The sequence below is a fragment of the Hippoglossus hippoglossus genome, chromosome 5 (genome assembly GCF_009819705.1).
Source record: "Hippoglossus hippoglossus isolate fHipHip1 chromosome 5, fHipHip1.pri, whole genome shotgun sequence".
Classification (NCBI taxonomy): domain Eukaryota; kingdom Metazoa; phylum Chordata; class Actinopteri; order Pleuronectiformes; family Pleuronectidae; genus Hippoglossus; species Hippoglossus hippoglossus.
This window is the reverse complement of record NC_047155.1, coordinates 5521071-5538030: the sequence shown is the minus strand read 5'-3', so window position 1 is coordinate 5538030 and position 16960 is coordinate 5521071. Positions and strand designations below refer to the sequence as shown.

Below are 16960 nucleotides of genomic sequence, written 5' to 3'. Positions count from 1 at the left end.
GTTGAATTTTATATGTGATCTTATATTTTGTATTTTTCTATGGATATTTATTATGATATCTACTATGATATGTCAGAACTCGAAACGACATTGGCAGATAAATCCTTTAGCCTTAGGTTTGTGTATTTTCTCTTTTTCTAACATTTTATGTTTTGTCCGTCCAGCTCGCATCAAAAGATTCTTACTGGATGTGCTTGTTCCAACTTTTGAACGTCCAATTATTTCCCAACTAAAAGATTCAAACGATTTGCCTGAGTGGAACGAAGTTTCAAAAGTTATAAAAGGTGCTTTGAAATGATTTGTGTGGCATTTGCGAATGTCCTGGACAGTTTAGAGCAGCCTCACACAAAGAAAGAGAGAGAGAGAGTCCACGCTGTGCACAAAAACAAAATGAGCCTATCAATCCACAATTCATCTTAAAATCTGAGCACAAATACGGCGACATCTGTCGTCGCTTTAAACTCGCTCTGTATTCCTCTGAGCTACCTAATAATTTGCTAAAAATCTAATTCAACACATGTCCTTGTTTGACAGGCAGAGATAACAGAAAAAACATCACTTCTTTCATTCTGATTAAATGGCGGAGCAAAGACTGATTAATTTTTCCAAAAGTGATTACAAAGCTGCCAAGACCAACGCTGAGGACGTCTCTCAGTGTGAGACATGTCTCCAGTAAACGGCTGCGTTTCACAAAGTGACATGGGCACTTGGGTTCTGCCTCGAGTTGCCTTTCATCCGTTTATCCGAGTATTGACAAAAGAGGATTTTTCCCCGATGCTCCACAACAAACTAAAAGGCTTATCGAGCAGCACACTGACCCACATCAAACCACTGCTCGACCTCTAACATGGCCTGGAACGCAATCTGGAAATATTCAAATACATTCTCTCGGGAGGAAAAGTGTATTTGTAGTTTTTTGAGGATGCATGAGAGGTTGCGAAATTGTCTTTAATCAACAAATTGGCCTGTTAGTTTCTACATGCTGCCGCGGCCGGACTTGGAAAGTGCTGCTCGCTCTCATGTAAAAAGGGGATTTTTGAGCGTTTCTGGCACGGCTGTCATATTGTTCTCTTACAGACAGTGGAGCTGCACGGAGTAAAGTGATTATCAATCACGCCTCTGTAATAAATCCCCAAATACTCCATTGTCCAATGTGTGCAGACAATGAAACCAGCACTTACTTCCTGCTGTAATGAAAGAAGAGAGATGTAATTCTGAGCAGTGGGCCCCGCGCACAATGCCCTGGCAGCGGTGACATTAAGCTGGGATGGCATGTGATGGGGGGGTTTTTGCATGTTTGTCTGTGAATAGACGGCGATGGGAGCACCTGCACTCTGCAGACTGCCAAGCCTCCCGCACCTCACCCACCTAGAACTCAAAACCCTGCCTTTGAAAAACTTAACAATCGCGCAACGGTCCACACACACACACCTATATGTGCAGCTGCAATTAATCACGGCGGTGTCAAAGGGACAAGGTGGTAATTTTCACGGTGACAGAGTGATTTCAATGAAAGAGAAGGAGCGAGAGAACGAGGGCAGAGAGAGGAGAGAGAGAGAGAGGCAGCCTGAACCATCCCGGCCATGACTTAATCAGCTTTCCTTCGTATTATTAACTGTCATTATCTTCCCTCTTTTCAATCAGTGCTTGCTTGTACTCTGAGGATGTTCTAATGAGTGGCACTGGGAAGCTATTACCGATATGTCAGCGGCGTGCTCGAGTGGCGTCAGATGCAGACACGTCTCCAAACATAATACCAGACACTTTTTCTCCACACATGCAGTCCATTATACAACCAGCTCTCTCCAAAGTGCACCAGGGGAGTTTGGCAAGTTGGGCTTCTCTAAAAAGTTAGTGAGAGATAAATGCTTCTGACAAATCTGATGTGAAGACACAGAAATTGAGATTATGTAATAAAAGTAAACTTAACACAACATGATCATGACTATGGTGAATCTGCGTTATGTGACAAAAGAAATTAGAGCAAAGGATGAAAGATAAACTTCCATATTTCTCTTCTACATGACCAAGTCAGCATTAATACCAGCATGAAAAATGAGACATACTTTGATGATTTGAGGCGAATTTAAAGAATGCAGGGTCGTGGAAAATGCATGTTTCTCAAAATCATACATCACAAACACTTCAAACCAGATGTGCAAAGTGTCGTAGTCTGCCTCAGACAGGAAGTAACCATCAGCGGGATGATGTTGATACCGTTTGTTTGTTTGTTTGTTTGTTTGTTTGTTGGCAGGATTGTGCATAAACTAGGTTAAACTTAATTCAATTGATTATTGTTTTTTAGAATACTTTCTTCGTTACAGCCTCTTCCTTTGTTAGGAAATAAAAAAACAAGTAAACAAACAAAAAGAGCAAACATACCCATGCAGCCACGTTGGCTGTGCTCACTGTGAATATGTTTATTTTTTATTCATCCTGATGTGACATTTAAGGATCAAAGGAACATGATGAACCAGAAGAGCGAACTGTTCGAAAACCGTTTTTGATATTAGTACGAGCAGACATGCAGCAGCAGCAGAGTTGGATGAACTTCAACACTTTCAAATGTCTACGTTGGGCAGGAATGAATCGTCAGACATTACACTGGATGCTGGAAGGATGCAAAGGGATGTTGCATAGCAACAGGGAACATTTTGTCTTTGTGGGGAGCCAAAGCAAATTTATCTAAACAAACACAAAGCTCATGTCTCTGTTTAGTGTAAAAAAGACATGTCACAGTAAATGTTGCGTGAAAGCTCTCGTGTTTCCTTTGTTCACGGAGGTGAAGTTAACGCTGTAGTGATCTGAGACAACAAGGTTCCAACACAGCGGTGCCGAAACCCTGACAGCTTGATGTTCACATGTGTACACGAAGAACAAAGCCCGAGGTCGGACTCACAGTCCAGAGCTCAGGTCCACATGATAAACGAGAGTCTGACACACAGATGCAGATTTTCCTCTCTCACTTTTCTCCCTCTACCACACAACCTTTTTGATGTCGGCTCATTATTTTTCATTCCCAACACATATTTTTAGATATTAAAATGCAACAGGTAAAAATAGAGAATTTAGAAATATATATGCGAAATATGTGACGGTAAAAATATAATTTACAGCACAAAGATTGTGTTGCCTCAGCGGCTGTTTTGTTTTAATTACTTGAAAGGATTCTAGCTGATCTGCAGCATAATGAGCGGCTCTCATCTTTCTACCTATTTTCTCTCTCTTCCCTTTCTATTAACTGCAGCGATATTCGAAGCCGCGCTGAAGATGAGAATCTGCTTCGTTGTATTTTCTAGAATCAGGAAACAAAGCAACTTTTTTTTAATGTCTGTGAAGATGCAGCGTGAAGAAACGCTAACATGACCAAATCCTTAAATAGTCATCCATGTTTTATCTGTTCAGCTTTGCCTCTGAGGGTCGCGGGGGGGGCTGAAGCCCAGCTGACACTCGGCCAGACGCGGTTACACCCTGGTTTCCACTTCATTGCAGTGCTGACACATAGAGACAAACCATCCACACTCACATCGACACCTAAGGGCAATTAAGAGTCTCCAATTAACATCAATCTGCATGTGTTTGGTGTGTGGGTGGAAGACGGAGCGCCCAGAGAAAACCCACACACACACTCATCCACCTATTCTGAGTCAGTCTGAGCTGTCAATCAGGACATTTCACGCCCATCAAACTTTAAACATTTACACTTGAACATACGTCCGTGTGATAAGAACTACCTCAGTGACAGAAACCGTCTTTAAACAATTACTTGACGTGTATTTTGACTTTTTATTTTGGCCAATGTCTTATCCACTAACATGGAGGAGGCTGGATTCATGACTTGTACTGCAGCCAGCCACCAGGGGGCGAGATGATCAAGATGATTTGGCTTGACTTTTGGGGTCTATCATGTTTTTTGGTTTTATCTACAGACTATGGTACAGCGTTGTTTACAACATTGATCAACTGATAAATGCAGGTTTAATAAATCTTTATGACTATTTATTGATTTATTGTCAGTTTCAACGTTTCCTGATTTCCATACAGAACGACTCATGACCCAAAACACAAAGATATTCTATACAGGACAAAACACACAGCAGATAAATTCATGTACACGCGTCACATGATCGACAAATGTTTATATTCAGTTCATTGGGGAGCTGATTAATTTCACTAATAAAAAACCTAAGGTGTTCAGTGTGAGAATTGCCAGAGAATGTTTAGCAGCGGTTAAACGCTGGCTGGATGAATCAGGCCAGTTTTCTGTGCGGGTACAGTCGGCCGCTGCTGAGACCGGGCTCGCAATGATATGACATTGAAAATAGAGCTGACAACAGCTCATTCTGCAACAAGCCTCGGGGCAGCGGCGCCGACAAAGACTAAATGAGTTTCATCAAGGAGGAGAGGCAGCCGTTTGAAGTTTGCAGTCACATAACTGGAGCAGCGACGTTCAGGCAAATACTTACAAACAGAACAATAATGAGGTTTTTTGTTTTTTGCAGCGTGACCACAGACAACAGCGTAAAGAGAACAAATGGTCACAGTTAAGAGTTATACAAACGTAATCATATACAGATAACAATTAAGAAAGATGTCACAGTGTTTTTATTTCTCTATCATACAACCGTCCTTTTTATTAATTTTTGCATTTATTAGCTATTTTACAACATCTGCCACCTGGCAGGTCATCGCTTGACAAGTCGTCTGACTACATTAAATTACAGTTTGCTACAGAGTGAAGCTGCTGTGATGCAACAGGGAAACTTTAGACAACCTTTCACTGAGGATAAACCAAACAAAAACATGAGAGCAAGCTTTACCTCTCAATTAGAAATTAATATTTCCTGCTACATGGAATCAGATCTCGAAGGAGATTAAAGAGACGTTTGCAGGACTGAGGGAGTCTGGTGAGTCTGGGCTTCTGAAATCCATCCATGAAACCTGTCAGAGTTTGTTTACTGAGTTTTGATTTAGTCCAACAGTGTAACGCAACTTTGACAGGCCATGGTCAACTCCCCACAGATGCAAAGTAACTTTAGAGTTGGAAGTGTTTTCCTTCTCACTTTCTCAAAGATTGGCAAGACTTTGCTTCATTTCTTGCATCATGTCAGTGTAAACACTGTCTGTTTGCCTATAGGATCCAGAACAAGTTTAGTCTTCATCCAAGCACGAGGAGCGAGATGCGTCAGCTCGAGTCCTCAGATGCTTTTCTAGCTAATGACTCACACTCATGATTTTAGCAAATACTTTTAGCACAACGAACATTAAACACCCTTCACACTGGTGTTTCTACTTGTGTCAGAGTAAACCTCTTCACAGGACTGTGTGAGTGCGTGTGCACACTGGGCTTGACTCTCTCTGATGACGACATTATTGACAGGCGTTGAGCTCCCATCGCGAGACATCGTGTGTCCCAGTCCAGGGGCTGCTTACAACGAAGGCCGTCCTCGGGCGACGCAAAGATCTCGAAGGCTGAACCGAAATGAGTCGGTCTGGGCTCAAGAGGATTTCCTTGATCGGCGTCACCAGCTTGTTCCGCCCTTACTGCTGCTGCCTTTAGCATCAGAGCTGCAGTTGGACATAATCAGAAAGATTTGATAACCCTTGGTTTTTTTATATATGAACCGTCAGCTGTTATTGGATGTTTCATCGCTTGACGGCATAAATCACCTCGGGTTGTCACTGAAGTGCAATGAATCCTGGGATAGTTTGACCGGAGAATGATCCACCCGTTGTTTTCCAGGGATGAGAGGACCGGAGAAGCCTTTGAAATTGTCCCGCTTGTCAGCTCCTGAATGGAGACACAGCTATTGTCTGTAGTTTTTACCTAAAGTTTCAGAGTAGATGGGAATGATGGGGAGGGCGATGGTCTATTTTCTACTTCAAACCTCTCTACTTCCAGTGTCCTCGCTCAGACAACACCTGCCTTCATCTCCACTACACACCTGGAAAGTTTCGAGGCGGCACGGCTGTGATGCTATTAGGGCAAGGGAAAAAAATGTCACCACAGACAGACACCACCTGCCCTGCTGCTACGGGAGACGTCTCCAGAAACACACTTTGTCACAATGACACACACACGTAACACACACACACACACAACCCCTCTGTCACAGCTGGTATTCATCAACAATGTGACTTGGCCAGTGACACAGAGACAGTCCGGGTCCTCTCCGACCAGCTGAAACCTCTCAGATCTCTTTTCCTCCATTAAGCCTTGGGGGAAAAAAAGGATGTGGCAGTTCTGAGCTTTAATGGCTTAAGGCTCCCTGTGAAATCACAGCGGGGGGTGGGGGGGGAGAGAAGCTCACTCCGCACACCATCAACCAGGAAGTACTTGGGAGACGGAAATCATATTCACCTTGTCTTCACCTCTCACTGGGCTCATAATTGCATGAGATAGGCGTGCTCAGGGTCTGGAGTCCATTACCGTGCACCCGTGGACAATGATTAATGACCCAGTGGGAACAAACAGCGAGAGACTGCTCTCAAACAGCGTTCGTAAGCTCATATACCACAAAACGGAGAAACACACGCCTCGCATATCTGCAAGACCTTGCTTTTCTTACAAGTTGAGAATAAAAAGGTGCATGTGGTATGTGTGCCTCTGTGTGTGTGTGTGTGTACTTGTCCGTGCATGACTGCATGTGCACGCTGGCGTGTTTCTGCAAGAGCGTGTAAAGCGACAATATTGTGTGTGTGCGATCATTACTATCATGTCCCCGTGATTAGATGAATCACTCTGAATGTGACCATCAATAACACTAATGTCTCTGTTTCCTAAATCTGAATCTACCTTTTTAATGACTACATTTCCACGACTAAATTAGTGCTGCTAATCAATCACAAGTCAATCTGCAAGGAAGGAAACAGCCACACTGGTGACAGCTTCTTTAAACGACTGCAGGGATACACTGTGTGTGTGTGTGTGTGTGTGTGTGTGTGGCATGTTGTGAGCGGAATCCATGTGCATTTAATGATGATGTATAGATTAAGGATCGAGCTGTTGTCTCGGCCATTTAGAAATTCTCTTAAAGCGACACAAGGTCGTTTTTATACCTTGAAACAACAAAATTGATGGTACACAAAGAGCGAATCTTTGCATTGCTTTAGAAGAGGAATTGGCAGGAAAATGGAAAAAACATGTGAGTGCAGATATCTCCAAAACCCTGAGAAAAGAACATGTTAACAACATCCACTTCAGGTTCTTCCCCCATGTAACAGTGGACAAGCAGCATTGTGTATCGTCAGTGTAGCAACTCACCGATGGGGCCGGCTTCCCTCCCTTCGCAGTGCAGACCAGGGTGAAATTCTGGGCTTGGTATCGACTGAACATGGCCGGAGTATTCTCTGCCACCACTGATATGTTGTTCGGAGGTGCTGCGGAGGACAGGACAAGAAAGCTTTCGTCAAACAATATTCCAACAGACACACTAAATGCAAACCTCTCCCACCTGCTCCGTGCATTCCAGGGTTTACTCTGTGACGGCGTGTCATCTTTGGGTTAATCATATAGGTGGAGCACCGGTGACAGCGACAGCAGCGCGAGAGCAGGATGTGTGCCGTGCTCAGATGTTTAAAATAAAAACCGACTCAAACAAATCCTCAGACCTGCTTTATCCTATCCACCTATCTATTTTTTATAAGAACGCAAGAACCTGCAGAGAGAATCTCCACTTAAAATGGTAACTGAACGGTTCGGGACGGGATGTTCAAACTCCCCACGGCTCTTGTGAGTCAGATGAGGCAAATAAGGTAGAAAATCTCATACATATCATGTCACCAACCCTGTGTGTGAATCTCTCGAGGGATCCCACCACATATGTCACGGCAGTGTAAAGAGAAAACATGTGATCGGGGCTTCACAGCGTTATAGAGGAGCGCGGGGGGGAAGAGGAGGAGGTGGAGGAGGAGGCAAGGAATGGAAAATCTCCGACATCCACCCAGAAAATCGTCTGTTCAACATGCAGCACTCTGCTCCTCGTACGGCAGCTTAAATATGAATGTGAATACTTCATAGACCACGTTGATGCCGGCTCCGGGACGTATCAACACGCAGATTTGAACTGACGCCACTGCAGCAGATGAATTTCCAGCTGCACATAAGGACCAGTTGAATTTTGATGAGCATCACCGGCGCTTTTCGCACTTACCATCAGCTGAGGAGGTTTTTTAAGATGCAGAGTATTACCTGTGTTCTGTATATTCGACTGAAACTTCCACCTCAGCTCTAATCGGAGGAAGACGCCTTTTTTTTTTTTTGCGTAAAAGGAATAAAGTCACAATTTCAGGATCCGTGAGCCGCGCTTTAAGACGGGGGAGGGGGGGAACGAGAGGGGTCACGCAGGGTGCACTGGCTTTTTCACGTGTCACTTTTATGTGTAAATCCATCAAGCGGTTTTAAACAGACATGTCACAGCAATTAATTGATTAAAGGGAGTAGGAGGGGGGGCTGGTGGGGGGGATTTAGCTCCTGGCCTGGGCGCCTCTGTGTTTCCACACCTCTTAATTGCTTATTGATGGGATTCATATGGTTGTAAATTAACCTTAGAACACCCCATTAGCTCACTGACAAGCTTGTCTCAACCTGGCATATGATAAGCTGTCAGAGGTGTCTGTTCCTGACCAATCAGGCTCAAGTGCTCAACACGGGAGCAGTGTCAAGTGAAGTGGCTCAGAGTGTGAGGACACTAATATGCGGAGAATATAATCAGAGCAGTAAAAAAAAAAAACAGTTCCACTGATTGCTTTATTCCATAAAGCAGCGGAATTGTGTAAAAGACTGGCAGTAAACACAGAACATCTCTAATTTCTTGCAAAGTGCCTCCGTGCAGATATTCTCGGCAGTTGTACAAATATGATTCAATTTCCCCATATTAGCAGCGGCAGATGAAAACTCTCCAAAACACCAAAACCCACACACGTTCAATTCAGACAAAGATAATCTGAGGAAAATCCCATCACGAGATAAAAAAATAAAGAGTGTCAGATTGCACGTTTCCGCTCGACTGATCGGTATCGATAACCTCCCGAAAAAACACTTCTCTAAAGCTGTCGATGGCTCTGTTAAGTTTGGATAAAATCGCTAACACAACCATGTAAACGCCGGGATAAATTATTCCTCACTCCAGTCGAGTTAGTTCAGGGGGAAGCTGCGTATCGATCCCGATGCTCCATTGTTTTCTGCCCTGTGGGGTGGGGGGGAGGAGGGCGCCTAATGGGAGTCAAAGCAAAAAGCAGGGATAAACCTTGGCAAAATATTTAACATGATTGGAACCAAGACCTACAGGCGCAAAGCTGCAAACACAACAACCCCGTGCAGGATTAAGATGGTTGTCTGCGATGATGGAGTTTAAGCCTTTCATACCTCGATTAATTGCAGCTCTGTCTTCGCCCACTTGTTAAAGGTTGAGCGTAAAAAAAAAAAAAAATCCCTTGTTTTTTTTTTTGTGCTGCAGGATGAGTGTGTTAAATGGGGGCATCTGCATCTCGGTGCAAACTGAGGCCTGCATACCAATCATTTCATCAAAAAACAGCATATAAATCATTAAATTTCCCTCTTGACGATGTCGAGTATGTCGACGCTGATTTAGTGCTCGTACAAAACAGGCAGAGAGAAACTCCTGCATTGAAATGTAGTCACTGCATAGTTTGATGGACAAAATGTGGAATTCTTAGCGAAGAAGATCAAAAGAAACTAGTAACAGTAAAAGATTTGTTACCAACTTAAGAAATAACATCAATAAGTAAGTCGAAAATAATTGTAATTGCAGTTTGTATGAGAATAATCTGTTCAATTTAAGTTGCACCTAACTCAATGAATTGTGCCTCATCAATTAAAGTAATTTTTTTAAGTTGGTCCATCAATTTTTCTTTTCTTTGTCTCCACCAACCAGACACGTTTCAAGAAACACGGTCACTCTCTCCCCTCCTCCGCCTGAGTTATGGTGTCGAATAATGACCACAAATCTGTTTTTGCAGAACATTATGATGTCACGGTGAAGTTGACCGCGTTTTGATGTGAAATGTCATCACTTCATCATTTTTTATCCAATCAGACATTTGTGTTAAATTGCTAAAGAGCCGATGAATTCTGGAGTTATGGCTACAAGTGTTTAACGAGGGGCCACGGGGACCTCGACCTTTGACCAGCAAATTCTAAATCAGTTTGAGACAAAGTGAAAGTTAGGGCAGAAATAACGTGGGAACAACTCGTCGTAAATTACCAATAAGAGATTATTAAGACATAAATCTGCAGGAAAACTAATAAAAACAGGTGTTTGTTATGCCGTTGGTGACCATAAGGACATACTCAGGATTATACCCACAGAATCAGGTATAATTGAACGTCTGGATGTCAATGAACACAGACACGGTAGAAAATGGAGGTTTGATGATTTGGCCGTTTCGGCGGAGGAAAGAGCAGAGCAGTGGAAGGAAGGCTGAGCAGTGAGCGGGGGTTGAGTGACTGGCCGACACGCGGGAGAATGATCTGAGGAGCAGACTGACGTCGCAGGGGGTTGAGTGAAGCTGGGGACCGGCGCAGATGAGTTGGGCACGGAGCGATGCTTCGTGTGGCAGGCGTGGAAGACAGAGCGCCGGGAGAGAAAAACCAGGCAAACGTGAGGAAATGAAAAGTTACTGAGGGGAAATGACAAACAAGCCGCCATGTAACCGGAATCTTTTCTTTCAAGGCTGTTTTTACTTTCTTCCCAACACAACAACAAGTGATGACGAATTACATCTTCTTTGGGCTCCTGTCTGGACCCTCACAAGTTTATGTTTCCTTCCAAAGGTTATTGGAATAAAGATTTATCGAGCTACGCAACTTCCCCGACACTTTGCCGGTTTTCACCTTGACATTAAAACATTTTAATCTGAAGAAGAAAATCCTGAAACACCTTTCCCTCGCGGTGCCAAAAACCCCCGCTGTATGAACTGCTGGCTATATTCCATAACATTATTGAAAGCAGGACAGTGCAAATGGGTGTAAATGGGAGGCCCTGTAGTCCCACGAGCCGCCCAGTACTTCCTCCCATTGTTCAGAGCGCACTCGCACACGGCCGCGCTAAAAGCAGCATTTACCTCCTTTTGTCCGCGGTAGTGCTGCTGTGCCAGTTGCAACAATAACGATCTGTCCCTCCGTCTCTCGTATGTCACCTCCTTTTTTGTTCCATATCCCCAAGCGTCGTTACCCTGCTATCGTTCCACAGCGGCAATAAATAAATAAATAAATGAAACCCCCCCCCCCCTGTAAATGGGATTGGTGAATGTGCAGAACAGGAGCATGTTTAATGCTCCCGAGAGACGGCGCTCCCTGGCCTCGTAATTAAGGGATTTAGAGCTCGGGAGACAGCTGGACTCACAAGAAACACTCCCAGCACCCCCTTGTACTAAGCACCCTGGCCTCCGGTCCACGTCTCTGAGGGTTTGTTTATATTGCAGGGAGGGGGGGCCTGTATGGGCAGGATGGCAAGGAAAGGGCACCAAGGTCGTCCTCGGGCCTGTAACTTCCACCGACAGTAATTAAGCGATAAGTATTTGATGAGGCCGTACGTTTCTATTGTGAAGCCGAGACTCCCGAAGTAATCGTTCTGAGGTTTCAAATAAATGATACTGTACATTCTTAGCACAGCGGAGGGTTATTTGTTAAGTTTTAGTTAAATCATGTGCATAACAGGAAGTGGAATTAATGATCCTGGTGCAGTGGCTGTTCTGAACCTGCCTGTTCGGAACTGTCGCAGGTTGCAGCTTTTCTTCCCGACACTGTAAACGTCACCAGCAGTGATTGAGCCCTGGTGAGTAAAGACCTGCTGCTGCACAAAGAGCTGTTCACCTGTTTCGCTGAAGCAGAAACACAGGATGACCATTAGCTGTTGTGATCCACAACGGCACTTGCGCGGATGAATCACAGCCACTGCTGCTCCGGAGCTGCTGGTCGCCTGTTTATTAAAGTGTAATAATGGTTATTTAGTGCTTTTCTAGTCTTGATGGCCACTCAGAGCGCACACACACATTCATAGAGTGCATCTATTTGCAGCACATTTTCAGTGACACACAGCCATCAAGGGCAAAGTGGGGATCTCGCCCAAGGACACTTAGTCATATACGAAATTTGGAAGATCGAATTGCCGACCTTCTGGTTAGAGGACGACCCGCTCTACCGCCTGAGCCACAGCCGCCCCGAATGCTGAATGTCTCGTGTGTCCAAATTGCACCAAATACAACAGCGAGCTTCCTTTGGAACTCTGAATGTACCCTGTGGATTTATCTGGGCTAAGCCCCAGTCCCACTGTGGGACCTAAACAGAACCAGTGGGTACAGCAAAACGAGATGAAACAGCAAAATATAGTTTCAATGTACAGCCGTCACCTTAATTTGTTGTTCATTCATTTTCAAATGACCCGACTCCTCGACAGGTGAACGCTGGCGAACCCGAGCAGCAGCTAATCTTTGTCCCAAAACGAAAACCAGGAGTCGATTTGAATAGCAATCACGACGGGAACATTAATGTAGTCGTTCAGCCACAGTTTTCCATTTCAGACAGCTCGCTACTGCGGCTTTTTTTCTTTGTTTACTGCATATTAGCTTTTATGCATGACCTGTGCTCGAGTCACCAACTCCTTCTATGTGGATGCATGCGATTTAGTCACGAAAGAACATTGGTTGTGAATGTTCCGCTGCAGAGATGTGCCTTTTTCTTTTTTAACAAAGCTAATTTCCCCTTCACATGGTTTTATTTTCACAATTAAAAAAGGCACGATTTGATTTGACGTCTTTGAGGCAGGTACAGGGAACGCACTGAACGCCATTTCGTCATGTATTCTGGACACATGGTCGTAGGTCTGGAAGGAAAGAGGGGCTTGTGGTGGCACGGTGTCATCAATATGCAAAACAATTTCATGTCGGAAATTTGGAGAGGTCCTTTAGAGTTGAAATTGGAAATTATAATGCACAGACAAAAAGAGGCAGAAGTGGACCCCGAAGAACTTGCAAAAAAATATTTCCTTCCTCTTTGGGCCATTGAAAGAAAAGAGAATCAGTGTCTCTGAAACACAGATCTGTAACGAAAGGCAGAGAGAGAGAATACAGAGGGAGAGCAGAGGCTGGGAAACACGATGTGGAAAGGTGAGCTGGGGGAATTTACAAGATTCTGTCTCATGCATCTCTTGGTGGAATCTTTTTTATTTATCATCTCTTAGGCTTCATCCACACTAACGCATTTAAATTTTAAACCACTTTTCCAACTGGCATCCACACTAAGTCGTAGTTTCTGAGACTTTTGGAAACGCTGCTGACCCCGTTTCAGTCTGAAAACTCCCTGATTGGGTCGAATGAGTCATGATTCAATTACCAGTGGTTAATTACAAGTGTTGCTAAATCCCTGGTTGTACTTTTTGCCGTTGCTGTTCCTCTGTGTGCTGGTTAGCGCCGTCACCTCACAACAAGAAGGTTCCCGGCTTTAATGTCTTTCTTTCCGAGTAGTGTCTGCATGTTCTCCATGTGTGTGAATTAGTCCGGCTTCATCCCAGAGACTCTCAACTCACTGTGAATATGAGCATGAATGGTTCCCTGCACGTTGGCCCCGTGTTCCCCACCTCTCGCCTAATGTCGTCCGGGATTCGCTCCAGCTCCTCTGTGACCCTCGAGGGAGAAGTGGTATAGATAATGGTTCTGTTCCTCGTTTGTAATATTTTCTGCAACTTCGCAACCAATTATCTACATGCGACCAACTACAACTACTGTGTGTGTGTGTGTGAGAGAGTGAATGCTGATGTTGTATTTCATGTATGGTTGTTAGTTTATTGGTGTGCAGTATCTAGATGTACTTTCTATCTCGTGTATTTTCTACGTTTTGCTGTAAAGCACATTGAATCTGTATGAAATGTGTCGTACACGTTGAAATTGTAAACCTAAAACTGCAGAATTGACAGTTCCTGTTCACTCCAGCATGCACATGCACATGAACTGTCACACGATAGTTGCTATCAGGTACGTGAGCTGGAGCTGAGGTTATTTCTGACACGGAGAAAACACGTCAGCTTGCCGAGGGAACAGCAGCTGCTACTGTTAAAGCTGAGAAATAATATTTATTTGAACCCGTTGGCTCCAGCTGAAGAACAGTGTCACCCCCGCCCTGCAGACTAACATGTTGTGTTCCTACAAATTGTTCAACTTATTCAGTTGTCTATGTCTCTGTTCCAATGCCAACCACACTAATTAAATTGTGTTTATTGCAACATTTAATTAATTGTTCAAGATAGTAAAAAAACATTTTTCAGAAATTAAACACTTGAGATTGAAGCTGCACATTAACTCAGCCGCTCCTGAATTAAATGTGCAACTGGTCCCACACACAAAGTCACGAGTCGAAGCACGAGTCGGGGAAACGGAGATGCTCGCGCCAGATTGCTGCAAAATTCAGCAACTGGAAATTCTAAATGTCACTTTAATTGACTCTTTCACCTAATACCCCATCCCAGTGGAGTCTGGAACGGAAGTTAATTGGTCCGTTCCCAAGCCAGTCCTGTGATCAGCGTATGATTCTGGCATCCCGAAAAAAAAAAAATCAAAAAGAAATTTCCCACTGCCAGCTCTTGGCAATGCACACAACATATGCCCCACAGCTACTTTATCCCCGCTCAAAGGCGAAAGATTGTTCCCGGGAGAGAGAATGTGCATTCATGTCTGTGTAAAGAAAACCACTCCTTTAACATGCATGCATGTGTGTGTGTGTGTGTGTGTGTGTGCGTGTGTAATTACTTCTTTTGAGTGGTGGGGGAGACATGCGACGGGGTCCAAAAGTCTGAGACCACTTTACATTCCCCGGAATTAGTTAAGCCGAGTGAAACGCAGCACACTGCCAATGTGCTTGTATCCCGTATTTTTCTGTACAAGTCACCCAGTTGGATGGGCTGTGATTGTGGAAGTGGGGAAGATAGAAGGCAGCCTGAAAAACAATCACAGCTAAGTCCTCTCGAGAGGGGGAGAGACAGACATGTTGAAATGAGCACTGGCAACATTCCCTAATACCTAAGTCTGCCGCTTTTGAACGCCCGTATTCCCCAGCACGAGCAGCGCCACCAGATAAAAGACACTGAAATGCTTTTTAATCACTTTTCTATTGTGCGTTCGGAAATTTGCATTTTACACCCCACCCTTTTAATTTGCATGGGTTATTGCTGCGGTGTCAGCTCGTATCGCGTCCTCCCGCCCCAGCCAACCAGCCGGCAGCCGCTGGTACAGAAGAGAGAGAGGGAGAGAGAGAGGGAGACTCTGGTGGCTGTCAGGAAGAGGAAGAGGATGACACACTGAGACAAAAGCTTGTGTCACACTGAACAAGTTCCCCAGTTCTGAAGCCCATTAATCAGAGCGGCGTCGTTGAAACTGCAGCGAGCACAGACACCGCGTACCTGGGGGGGGGGACGTGTGTTTTTGTTAATGCGTCGCAGAGCAATGGCAGTTTTCTCGCAAATGTCAGAAGGAAAATTACGACGATTTAGGCGCTTATAGACACAATTGGGCTTTTATTTTATTTTTTTCCTCCGTCGCTCTGTTGCCATATGACAGGAAATATGGGACGTAATGGCTCTATATGGTTTTCCCCAGCCTCTCACCAGGCCTCCGCACTCTGTGGGTAAACTCGGCTCGGACGTGGTGTTTATAATGAGGACAAGGGGGACAGCAGAGAGGATCCCTGCCAGCACAGTTTGAAGGCTCAGTTGAGACAGGACAAAAGGCAAAGCTCGTTTTTTTTTTTGTCTCCCAAATAGCAGACGCTGGCAGATGGGACTTACCCTGAACCCAGCCCAGCATCAATTAAGCTGTGACTGGCACCCTCATCCCTAAAGTCCATTTTTTTTGCTTGAGGGCAAGGGTTGAGGTTTGGCAATCTGTTACAATTTGGCCCCCTTTACCTCCCCCCCCCACACACACACTTTTGGCACCATCGTAATTCACAAGACACTGACATGGATGCACCTTTAAGGTCCCCGGGGGCCTTGAGCGTCCCGGACAAATTCCTTGATCAGCGCGGCTGTGAGGCTCGGTGGGTTTTTTCCTTTTTCGTTTCTTTTCTTTTTTATGACACCTAATTTACAGACCAAAGGGGTAAAGTGAGGCCGTAGAGTTATACGAGACCAAAGAGAGCCACTCGAGGTGGAGAAGAATCCATCATTCAATTTACAGTTTTGGCCTCAATACGAACAATCCCCCAAAGAAGTCTTTTGTGAAAATCTACATCACGCGCCTGCAGCCGGGCGGCGGACAGATCCACAAATGTCAATAAAGCATACAAGAGCATTCAGGGGCAGGGAGGAGAATTCATATTTCAAGCTGACATATGCAAGGGTCGCTGATGGGCCAGTTGTGACCGGGACAAATGCATCGAGGGTTCTTCTTTTTTTAAACGTGCAACAATACGACAGAAGGGCATTCTTTACGTATTCAAACTGTTACGGACACTAAGTCGATTTTTAGCTAAATAAATACAAGTACTAATAGATAGTGAAATAGATAAATACTTTCTATGTTGGGCATCACAGTTTGAAATATGTTTTACTGATGGAATGATGAAACCCTCTGCTTTTCACACATGCTTGTTGGAAATTCCGTGTTCAAGTTCACTTAAAACTAATGCACTGGTAAGAGGAAGTATAAATAATAACAGGTAAATAATTAATGGCTCCTTATAAGTGAGTAATAACATTAATGTTGTATCCTGACCGCACAAAGTGGCATTGATTTATTTCACTTTTGTGTTGTTCGTTCACTTTACTGAAGTGTGATTGTTGTATTTGACTTTTTGCAAATCAGAAGATGTGTATTTAGGCTTGAATTACAGGTTATCACCCAAAATACTCTGGTTTGTCTCATACATTCACAAATGGAGTATTTTAAATCCACATTTACTCACCGGATGCTTCCGTGTTTTTACTCAAAATATATGTTTTCTGCATGT

At 44.2% G+C, this 16960-nt stretch overlaps 1 protein-coding gene across 3 annotated transcripts in view; it reads right to left on the bottom strand.

The window, feature by feature from the left end:
* Positions 1–16960, bottom strand: part of igsf21a (immunoglobin superfamily, member 21a) — a 183217-nt gene that overhangs the window by 22672 nt on the left and 143585 nt on the right. For all 3 annotated transcript variants that reach the window (XM_034585369.1, XM_034585367.1, XM_034585368.1), the window contains one exon: positions 7265–7380. In XM_034585369.1, the coding sequence (XP_034441260.1) occupies positions 7265–7380 (116 nt within the window). The remainder of the gene's footprint in view (positions 1–7264; positions 7381–16960) is intronic.